The sequence below is a fragment of the Colobus angolensis genome, unplaced genomic scaffold (genome assembly GCF_000951035.1).
Source record: "Colobus angolensis palliatus isolate OR3802 unplaced genomic scaffold, Cang.pa_1.0 Scaffold3, whole genome shotgun sequence".
Taxonomy (NCBI): domain Eukaryota; kingdom Metazoa; phylum Chordata; class Mammalia; order Primates; family Cercopithecidae; genus Colobus; species Colobus angolensis.
Window position 1 is genome coordinate 19,135,858 of NW_012116265.1, and position 11,598 is coordinate 19,147,455.

The 11,598-nt window shown below is 35.6% G+C and overlaps 1 protein-coding gene across 1 annotated transcript in view; it reads right to left on the reverse strand.

Annotated features, from left to right (window-relative positions):
- YLPM1 (YLP motif containing 1) overlaps window positions 1–11,598 on the reverse strand; it is a 76,283-nt gene that overhangs the window by 4,606 nt on the left and 60,079 nt on the right. Inside the window, exons 16-18 of the mRNA XM_011949809.1 lie at window positions 10,292–10,372; window positions 7,122–7,173; window positions 2,080–2,210 (exon numbers count right to left, since the gene is read on the reverse strand). Of these exons, the coding sequence (XP_011805199.1) occupies window positions 2,080–2,210; window positions 7,122–7,173; window positions 10,292–10,372 (264 nt within the window). The remainder of the gene's footprint in view (window positions 1–2,079; window positions 2,211–7,121; window positions 7,174–10,291; window positions 10,373–11,598) is intronic.

Genomic DNA, 11,598 nt, shown 5'->3' on the forward strand with positions numbered 1-11,598 from the left:
GGTGAGGCTGGGTGCAAATGGCAGTGGGCTCTCCCTTCCCCATCCCTTGAAGTTACACAGACAAGGGCAGGCTTTGGAGTATCTGCAGTATTTTAAAAAGTTTTGAAACCTGGATTCTTTGTAATAGTGTCCATTACAAAGTACACTAAGGCACTGAGAAAATTCATTAAGAAACAAATACAAAGAAATGATACATAGAGGTAAATGATGCACAACCTCATTCTTAAGTAAATAAATGAAAAATGAGATACTATTTTTTTTCACCTATCAGATTATCAAAAGTTAAAGAGTTTGATAACAGCACTGCTGGTCGAAGTGTAGAAAAACAGGCAATTACTTGCATGTAGGTATTTAAAGAGAGACATACACACCACAACCTTCACGTCTGTACTGGCAGTAAATGGAAACACTGTAAGCATCCATCAACAAAGATATTACGGTTTGGATGTCTGTCCCCTTCAGATCTCATATTACGGTTTGGATGTTTGTCCCCTTCAAATCTCATGTTGAATTGTAATCCCCAATATTGAAGGTGTTTGGTCATGGAGGAGGATCCCTCATGAACGTCTTGGTGCCCTCCTAATGGTAATGAGTGAGTTCTCACTCTGAGTTCATATGAGATCTGGTTGTTAAAAAGAGTTGGGACCCCCTCCCCTTGGTTCCTCTCTTGCCATGCTGGCTCCTCCTTTGTCTTCCATCATAATTGAAGACTTCCTGAGGCCTCACCAGGAGCTGATGCTAGCACCAAGCTTCCTGTACAGCCTGCAGAACAATGAGCCAAAATAAATCTTTTTTCTTTATGAATTACCCAATCTCCCATATTCCTTTATAGCTACGCAAACAGACTAATACAAAGGGACTAGTTAAATAACTGATTGTACAACCAAAGAATGGCACACTAAGGAGCCCTTTAAAAAGAATGGTAGGTCTGTATATGCTTATACAGAAAAATCAAGATGGAATAGCTGAAAAAGACCTGTACAGAACAGTATATATGATCCCTTTGCTTTGTTATTTTGTTTTAAAGGATATACACATCTATCACTTTTACTGAATTCAACATTTATGTAAAGACCTATCTAATGCCCTAGCTTCATTTCTCTATTCCTTTTCATAGCAAAACTTCAAAAAGTTGCCTACATATGCTGTACTGTACTTCATCATTTCTTATTCATTCTTTAATCTGCTCCAAACTGGTTTCTGCCCCCTCATCACTGTAGACTGATGACAAACTACAATCATCAGTGACCTCCATGCTGCCACATCTAGCAGTCATTTATCTGTTCCAAACTTACTTGTCTTTTCTGCATCATTTAAAAACTGACTACACTCTTTTCTTCTTGAAACACTTAGCTCTATCTGAACTACATTTTGGAGTCTGGCGTCCTATTGCCTTTTCCATTTATACTTTTTCCTTGGGCAAGATCATTCAGTCCCATGCTTTTAAATACCATTTCCTGAAATTTGTTAGTTCAGTCTGATCTCCCTGGTGAATTCTGTACTAATAAATCCAACAGTCATTTTGACATTTTCACTTACACTTCTAACTTAATTAGAAGAAAAATTAAAATTTCTCTCACAGAACTTAAATTATTTCTCTCAGTTCCAAAAATCATGACCTATGACTCCCTCAGTTTTCTCTCTCTCACTAAATGGTACCACATACATGCAGTGCTCATGGCCAGAGTACCAAGGGGTCACCCTTGATTCTATCTACCTTTGGACCCTCCACACTCTATCCATTAAGAAGTTCCACAGGTTCTCCTCAATACCCTACTCTGTACTTGGCTTCTTTTGCCCCATGACAAAATGGCACAAGTGACTGGCCACTCCCAATGCCTTTAAGGTTGACAACGCACTAGCCATGTGAGGTTCTGTTCTCCAATTTTTTAAGTTACTTGTACATTTTGATGAGATAATTTATAAGGTATGACTCCTTTTTGGGAAGTGTAACATGACATAGCGTAAACTAAATCATTTTAAAAATAGCATTCATGTGATTATCTGCCTGTAACTTCCTAAAACCAGATGCCTAAATGGGCCCTTCATTCGTTGGCAGTTATTGACAAAGTCTCTTACCCTCTTCTTCCCAGGCTCAGAAGCACGAGTATCATAATCATCGGGGAGCTGAAGATAATCCTCCATTCTGCTGGCAATGGCCTCCCAGTCACGTTTCCTTTTAGTACCAGTCCTCAAGCCATCCAACTTGTCTGAGGGACAAACACAGAGCCGTAGCATTAAGGAAGAGTGTGAGTTTGCACACGACACACACACAGGGGAAAAGAAGGCTGGAACACTTTCAGAGGGCATATCCACATTTTTGAGTGCAGCATCACTTGCAGATCCAAACTATCTTCTTGGCTGAGATAATATCAAGTTCTGTGCCAGAATTTCCATTGTTTGGTATTCACTCTGGTAGCCATTATGTTTATGATGTTGGTTTAAGAGCAAATATGGGCAAGGCAAGAAAAGGCACTTGGCTCCTGGTCTCCTTGTCCTCCCACCCACCATAGCTCTCATGTTCTGATGGCAAATGCAAAGTTGGGCTTTTCCAGACAGTGTCTTCCATTCTTTTTTTCTTTAACACAATATTAACACCACCCATTTCATCTGCAATCATGTTTGATACTGTGTCATATGAAAAGCAGGTAGTACCAAGAACTTAATGAGCCAAGCTAACGTTTAAGGTTTTAGATGAACACTTTTTGTTTTTTTTTTTTTTTCGGTTGCTGTTAGTGCATTCACCATGAATTAATGTTCATGAATAAGCTGACTATATGAGATCACTTTCTTTGCTCATACTATGAAGTTGACCATTCTGAGGCTAAGGGCTAGTCAGACAATTTTACCAGACCTGATAATTCTTTCTGAACCCTGAATCTGAGAGGGCTAGGCTTTCCAACAACTCAAAAACTATAATCAATTAATGAATAGGGATTGCAGATTCAGAAATTATGAGATATGAGTTTAGGTGTCTTAAAGAAGAACACGCAATGAAAATGTGTTGAGTCTTTTATTGGTTATTAATAATTGATTTTGAATGCTACATGTAGGATATTATGAGTTATATACATTTTTTGCTACAATGAAGCACTAAACTTCTGAATCATCTGAAGTCATATAAACACACTAGTACTAGGTAGGCCAATGAAGAAAAGCCTAAAAACTTCAGAAACACAGCATAACCACACTTCATTGAATTCCATAAAGAGTGTATATAATAAAAATCTTTTAGACACCACGTTGGAGAGAACTTGGTATGAAAAGTGCAATGAAAGCAGTGGCAGAAAGGGTGAGTTTGTTTCAAATATAAAAGTTTTACACACAACTAACTGTTACAAGCTTTAAAAACCAGTAAGATTTTGCATTCGTGGCAAAGTTTTTTGTTCCTAAGCCCCTTTCCCATAAAAGTGATTATCATTGAAAAATCAGTAAGGCAAACTGCAACAGTTTATAAAACTCACAAAAATTTTAATCATCTCATTTTGGCAAAATTTTAACATGTATGGATTCAAGAGATCCAGTCGTCTAATCTCTGGAATCACATGCTGTACCAAATGGCTCTATCTACGTGTATATGACGGGCCATATTATACATGATCTTAAAGAAGTGACCCCCTGACTGCACAGGGACACAGGTTATGGTATTAGAAAACCAACAAAGTCCCACAAACAATAAAACTGTTCTCGGTTCAACAGTGTACAGTATTACCAGAAGAGAAAGAAGCTCCAACACACTTATTAAATAAACCTCAAAAGATTTCCAAACTTAATACGATCAACTTTGACATTAACATACTTCAAAGTAAAAATTTCATATTTCAATTCCAACAACAGAGCACAGCCAGGCAGCAATACAGAAGGGCAGTGTGAAAACTGCAAGAACTTTTCCTCATACACTGGGTATATATGACAGGAGTTACAGTTGCAACATGGAATTTCAGAAGAGCATGTATTTCTAGTCTGAGCACCCTTGTTGAAATGTTTAATTTGAAATTTTATTGTGCAAATATGTTTAAAGTTTCCTTCTTGGGCTGAAGAAAGGCTCACACCTCTTCCACATGGCATACTGGAAACCAAACACACAGATGGATGGCATAAGGTGAGGGGAGAGAAATCTGGGGTTGTTAATTACAGAAAGACTGGTGTTCAATCCATGCACACTAATGATTTTCAGAGATTTCAAAAGATGAAGTTTTAAGATGAAGATGAGGTTTTAAATCCAACTTGGCAGGTCACAGAATTTTATCACATATTTGAAACAGTATGTATTATAGCACAACAGAAAAATTCCTTAGATACAGCTATGTATTTTCTAAATGTAAATGGTATTTCTGAAAATCTGTTCAAAGTAAACATACAAGATTACGCACCTATACAAATAATAATTATATTCCAACTCCGAAGAGATGAATCTGTCTGACACGTAGAAAACCAATATACAACTCATGAGTAGAGACAAATGACACTGAGATGAGAAAAGCAAAAGTACTTTATATGAAGAAACCTAAATTAGGATGATAACAGTCTCAAATATTCTAGCTTCACAGTATGAGAAACTAAAATCATATCACTGGAGTTTAAGTAGCTTCAATGCTGAATCCCAGCACCTGATGTGGCAAGTAACAACCTGCCCTTGCATTAGGATGCCTGTGTCCCAGCAGGGAAGAACCAGTCTGGTGGGACTGAAGGTGGGCCACAGGCAGCCTTCAACAACTCCATGCCAGAGGTAGCTCAGGCCTGTTGTGAACTGTTCTAAAATCACATCACTTTCAATTTAACATTCAGGCACAGGCTGAACTGTGTACTATACTTAATGAGCATAGATCAAGAAGCTGCAATAAGATCTAACCAGCTGCTTGAAAGACTATATAGGTAAGTATGTTCTCACTGGCAGACTCATTTGTGAATCAAAATTCCTCTGTTTCAGATTCAACTGTTTTCGCTCAACATGTGACACTGCTAAAACGTAATACATTTCTACCCAGTATAATCATTTTCCAAGAGTAATTGGGGAATGTTGGTACTCAGAAAAATAAATTGTACTTGGTAATCAAATTATATTAAATTTGTTATGATAAGGAAGGCAACATAAATAGGCTACAAGATCTGACACAAGATCCTCATGTTTTAGAGAAGAATCTTCTCAGTTGGGTCAATGGACCAACCTCGAAGTAGTAAGCACTTTCAAGAATGCACACTCATTTGCCTTCCTCTGTGGTACGATTAGCTCTCAATACAGTGGTGCAAGATACAAGTCCTTATATATAACATTACTGTCACTCTTGTTAAAAAATAAAACCCGACTGCAAATATGTTAAAATTTATTTCCTAGATTTATTACCAGATCTTCAGTGCCTTTCATTGAAATGGTTTATTTTAAAAAATCCATTTCTGGAATTCACTATCTACTATTCTGTCTTTAAAACTGAAAATTTGTATAAAATGTATTTTCTGAGAAGCAAATGGTAGACGGGCCAGAATTTTTTCCAGAAATTCCAAGAAATACCAATATTAATATATATGCTTGAATAATCATCACAACTAAATTCCCTTTTCCTTTTAAAAACAGAAAAGTAAAAGATGGACTGGTTTGAGTTTGAAACAGCATTACCCCAGATCATGTATTACATGAGGCCTCTAAAGATTACACGTTAAGCTAATATTTATCACTTTTACATCCCCCTTAACTATCTTTACGATCTCTCTTTGCCCCAAAAGATAATCAATATTTAGAAACCAGAAGAGAGAAAAGATCTTAGCATATTATGGGTCATTCTAACGTACAGAACTTCACAGAGAGTTAATCTAACATCGAAATAAGCAGAACTAAAGCATTATTATTATTTTTAAAGTATTTTGTAATTTTTATTTTCCTACATATTTAATTGCATTTAAACACATAAGTGCTTTAAGGGTCTCTGGAAGATGACAATTAGTTATTATTAAGATTTCCCACAGAGGGAAGACGACTAGAAGAATATGTCAAAAACCACATAAAATTTTCACACGACATAAACTAAAAAAAATCTTTTAGACTTGACAACAAAGCACCTATACCAGTAATGTAATAATACAGTTCGCGGAACTGTCTTTTAACACAGGACCTGGTCAATACCAACTGCTAACACAAGTAGCTGGGGCAAATTAAAGGCATAGCTTATGTAATTGCATGTAAAATGCGCTCCTTTGATGTCAGAAACACATGTCCCAAGCAATGAAGCAACTAAACGACTCAAACTTCCTGTATCAATTTAAGATACTTAGATGGTTCCTTTAGTTTTGGAGTATAATACCAGGAAAAGAAACATAAACTGACAGTCATACCTCATACATCAGTAAGGCTGATCTCAAAAAGTCCTTAGCACATTGTTTTAGATTTTTATTAATACATCTTAATCAACATGTTAAATGGTTCTCTTTAAACGAAGTAAAACTGAAAAAATATTTTGCAGTTTTCACCAACAAATACTAGAGGGAATCCATTGGGTATGTATGACTTTTTTGTTTGACAGATAACTTCACATTAAGCAACTTCAAATTCTGATTTAGACAATCATTTAAACTGGTTTATCTTGGAATTTGGCATTAACAATTTGAAGAAAAATTTAAACTGAATTTTATAAAGCAGGCTCCTCAAAAACCTGAATTACATATCTGCTTCTCTCTACTCAGAAACTCTCATTTATTATACAAGGAGAATAAATGCCTTTTAATTAATTTTAAACTTTATATTATTTTTATTATCTAAAGTATTCATAATCAGGTTTAACTTTGGACTGCACTTAAATATTCTTTAAAAAAGAAATCTCATCAGCACCAACATTTCTGATTAATATAAAAGAATAGATTTTATAAGTGACAATATTTTGTTGCTGAATTATCAAATATTTCTGTTGACTCTAAAAACTTTAAATAGTATTGAAAGCAGTTCTTTAAAAATACTTATGACTTTGTCACAAGATATAAAAGCTAACAAAATAGATTGGAGGATATAAGGTAGGCCAGAAATCTCTGTTCAAGTAGAAGGTTTAGGAAATTTGTTCCTCTTATAGCAGAAAAGATCTATGACCATTACCATCAGGTATCACATATAAAAACAGGAAAAAGGAAATACCCACCTAGCTTTGCCTCAGATGTGTCCATCTCCCATTTGCTTTTCGGAATGTAACCCTAAATCGTACACAGAGAGAAGCTCGAAGGGTTAGAAAGAGACACATACATGCATATCACGTTTGAACTGGAAAAGCATTAAAACTGGGAATGGATTCAGTTTCCACTGACTAGCTGTAAATACATCCTTAGGGGAAACACAATCTCATTATCTTTGAAGAAACTAAATGATCAAATTCACCAAACTGCACTGTCCACATTTCGGAGTAGTCACTTCAGAATAGTATCATGAAGGCGCTCTGAGGCAGCTACAGTTCAGGACTCACAACTGTAGTCTGAACAACAGCTGTATAGCAAATACGATAAGAACGTACAGGTAGTTACTGTGCTAATATTAATATTATTCAGAGTATCAGATAATTTGTAATACTAGCTAGGTTATCTTCTAAATATAACTGCTATTATCAACTGATAGTAGCCATAAGGTCCAAAAAGTGTTCTTCAAGATAGTTACTTTATATTTCAGTAATTTCAAGTACTCAAAAGAAAGGAAAAGAATTGGTAGCACTTAACCCAATTACCCGATTAGGAAGTTCAACTTCATTTTAAAATGACTCAATTCATTTACCAGTTAGAGCATACAAAGGCTAATTTTACTGAATCAAATTCAGAACATTTTTATTAGTTGAAAACTAGATTATTATTTCTGATGTTTTTAAAAATTATGTTATCCTATTACATGCAAAACCAGAAATCTACACTGGCAACTTACATCTTGTATTTCATAAAATAACTGGGTGGCTTATTTCGAACTCACTCCCAAAAGATTTTCTAATTTCCCAATGTGCCTATTGAGCTATGCAGTAATCATTTCTGTTTATTAACCTAGCAAGTATATGCTTTTACCATGTGATTTATCATGATTCCCCTTTACCTTCATTTAGACTGTTTTCCATTAGATCTAACATACAGAAATGTTAATATTGGAATCTAGTAAATAGGACAGATTCATCAAAGGTGTCAGCATCTTCTTTTATGAATCAATCTATCTCTCTACTGTTGGTAATGTTCATGAAACAAACTGACACACAGGTAAAGTAAGTCACAAAGCATTTTGAAGATTTCATGATGATAGCTTCTGTGTAAGAGTTTACTAGAGCATAATCCTATGGGTTTCATACATTTCTAGTCTATCAGCCAGAACTAATAATTCAATTTCAACTTACTAGGTAGTATTTTGGATTATAAATTATATATTTTCCAAATACATTTTTTAGAACAAACCAAGACAAAGCTATGCTGAAGTGATAGTGCTAAAAGTACCGAGACAAGTTACATCTTAAAAATCATCTGAAAACTAAGCATCACTGGAATAATATATTTATAAATTTTATCTATTTAGGTTCACTGAAGCACTAAAGGCAGCAAACTATCATACCAATGATCCCCTACAAAGGATTATCTTTACCAGCAAAACTTTGGATTTCACCCAGCTATATTAATAAGTGCAGAGTGGAAAATGCAAGGTTTACTGATAATTCCATTTAAATGGTCTGAGTGGTTGGTGTGAAACTTGCTCTTAACCCTTGGTTAATATATTCTCCAAGAATCTTTTACTCTCAGAATAGACTCCAATAGTAAAAGATTTCAATTCTGCATCTTTGAATGGGTTAAGAGAAGTTTTATAATCAAGTTAGGTAAACAAGTGTATTCATTCCCCACTAATGGAATCATCCTGTTCTTCCTTTAAACTATATTATCCTCCCATTGCTTGAAATTGTAGGCCACTTGGAAATAAAGCAGATAATCCAGCAGGGTAGAATTCTAAGGCTTCCTTGCCATGACTGTGACATAAAAATATAGTATTACAGTGTGTTTCATTTTAAAAAAGTAATAGTACATTCAGTTAAAAGTTCCCAAGTTTTGACCTACACCTAAGCAAGTCAGATGTTACGAACCATATCTTGAACTGAAATCTCCACAATAGAAAGACGGAGCTTCAGAAAGCTAAAACATTATAGACTTCTCACATAGTCAGTTTCTAGTACACACGCTGCAAATGGCTAAAGAAGTCATTAGCCATATTCCAGAAGAGCGTGGACCTTGTAGTGAATATCCTGCCTAAATTTTAAATTATGTATGCCAAAATACAACTTAAGAAAAATAGATTTAAAAAAAACACATACTGAGACTCAAATGCCATTAACTTTAAAACTTATTTTTTAATCCACATTTGAAATCTTGGAATGTAGAGATTGACACCATCTTTATATAAACACAGTTTTTATCAAGAGTCCTCTATATCACACACGGGTTCGATGGGACCACTCCCTGGAGATTCTGTATACTCTAGGGTGTAGGAATCAGAGTTCTCATTTTGTACATTTTCAAAGGAATATGATGAGCAATTTTAGCAAGGGCTCAAGTATTAAATAAACCGAGTAATATTCTGGATTTAAAATGCAACACTATTCCAAGGCATTGCTAATCTCTGTACTTCAGCAAACACTGAAAAGTCAACGTAACTCTATAGGTCGCATATTCTTGAATGACAGGGAAAGGCAAACGTCTCTACAGAGGTGTGATCGAAAGCATTTTACATTAGGTACACAGAAACTTTAAACTCACACTATGTAAGCCTCTAATCAGCCTAAGCAAAATCCATTGCCTACACAGTCATTTAATTTTTCCCTGTCACTTAGGATAAAATGCGCAAGAACAAATCTAGCAGCCAGTGGCAACCCTCTGCCTCCCCATTCAGTAAGTTCTTCTGCCTCAGTTGACAGAAACTAAATTTGGAGATCTTGTAGCAAAGAAGAGACAATTATGCCTATGTTGGGTAGGCTGTGCCACATATCTGCTGGAATGTAAGAATGCCCTTTCATATGTAATTATTTTCTTAAAAGGTATACTCCCCTAAAACCACCCACAAATAGATGAGTACAAGAGTAAGTTTCTTAGCACTCTGTTAAAACTTTCTTTTAACACCACAGTAGAGGGTTCTTTTGGTCTGGGGAAAAAGAAAGAGTATCCAAAAGTCTCCTTGAAGATGATTATGGAAACTTATACCGCTAAAGTGTATATCAACAGTGGTTGTCTGACCACAGATCTGAATTTAAACCTTCTTTAAGAATTTTAATAAAGAGACACTGTTCAAAGTGGTTGGTCTGTCTCCTACCAGTTCGCTTTCCTCTTCCTCTGCATCTTTCTTTTCTTCTTTCTGTTCTTCGATATTTGCATCAAAATCTTCCATCTCTACCTATACCAACCATTAAAAAAAAAAAGACTGAGTTAACATTTAGCAAAATGTTGACTCCTTCATTGAGATCTGGAATGAACACAGTAGCCTAGAGCAAGACAGGCTCACTGTTACATACCAAGTAATTTTTAACACCCTGAAGTTTGAAACAGAACTGATAAAAGACAGGATATTATTGCCTTTAATTTTCCTTGAATATCCATCTGTATAATTCCCTGTAAAGTTAAGTATTAAGTGCTAAGTAGATGGTTACCTATTTTGAATGCCTATGGATTACTAGAATTTTCTTTTAAAAATCTTTAACAAATATTTTTCCAATCAGATAAAAACATGTCCATGATTCAAATTTCAAAATATAACAAAAAGTATACTGAAAAGTGGGATGATATTGGCTTGGCCCAGAGTGGTAGCAATGCAAGTAAGCAGATGAATTGGAGAGGTCATTAAAAGGTAAAACTGACTAAACTTTCTTGACTACATGACAGGTTTGAACACCGGTATAAGGGCAGAGTAAAGAGTCAGGCCTGGGCACGGTGGCTCACGCCTATAATCCCAGCACTTTGGGAAGCTGGGGCTGGAGGATTGCTTGAGTCTAGGAGTTCAAGACCAGACTGGGCAACATAGTGAGGCCCCATCTCTAAAAAAATAAAATAAAAAATTAGCTGGGCACGGTGGCATGCACCTGTACTTTCAGCTACTCAGGAGGCTGAGGTGAGAGGATCATTTGAACCCAGGAGTTGAGGTAGCAATGAGCTATGATCATGCCACTGTACTCCAGCCAGGGTAACAGAGTCAGACTCTGTCTCAACAATGATAAAAGAATCAGGGATAACTCCCAGAGTACTGGTTTCAGCAATCAAGTGGTTAGGGTTCTAATTACTAAAACAGAGACTACGAAATGAAAAACAGGTTTGTACAAACTACATTTTGGATAGGTTGAGTTTGAGGTATACTAAGATAACATATATTTTTTGTAGAGAATTTGGAAAATAACAGTAAAAAGAAAATTATAAAAATCACTTATATTCCCTCCATTCAGAAACATTACTGAGATAGTCATGTAATTCAGTCTAGACTTTATAACATTAATAGCACATAAGTGACAATCTAAGCTACTAGAAAGATGCAGATGATCTATACAGAGGGTACAAAATAAAAACAGAGCCTAGGATGGAGCCCTAAGAGGGCCTTTTTTTTTTTTTTTTTTTTTGGTTAAATCCATACTC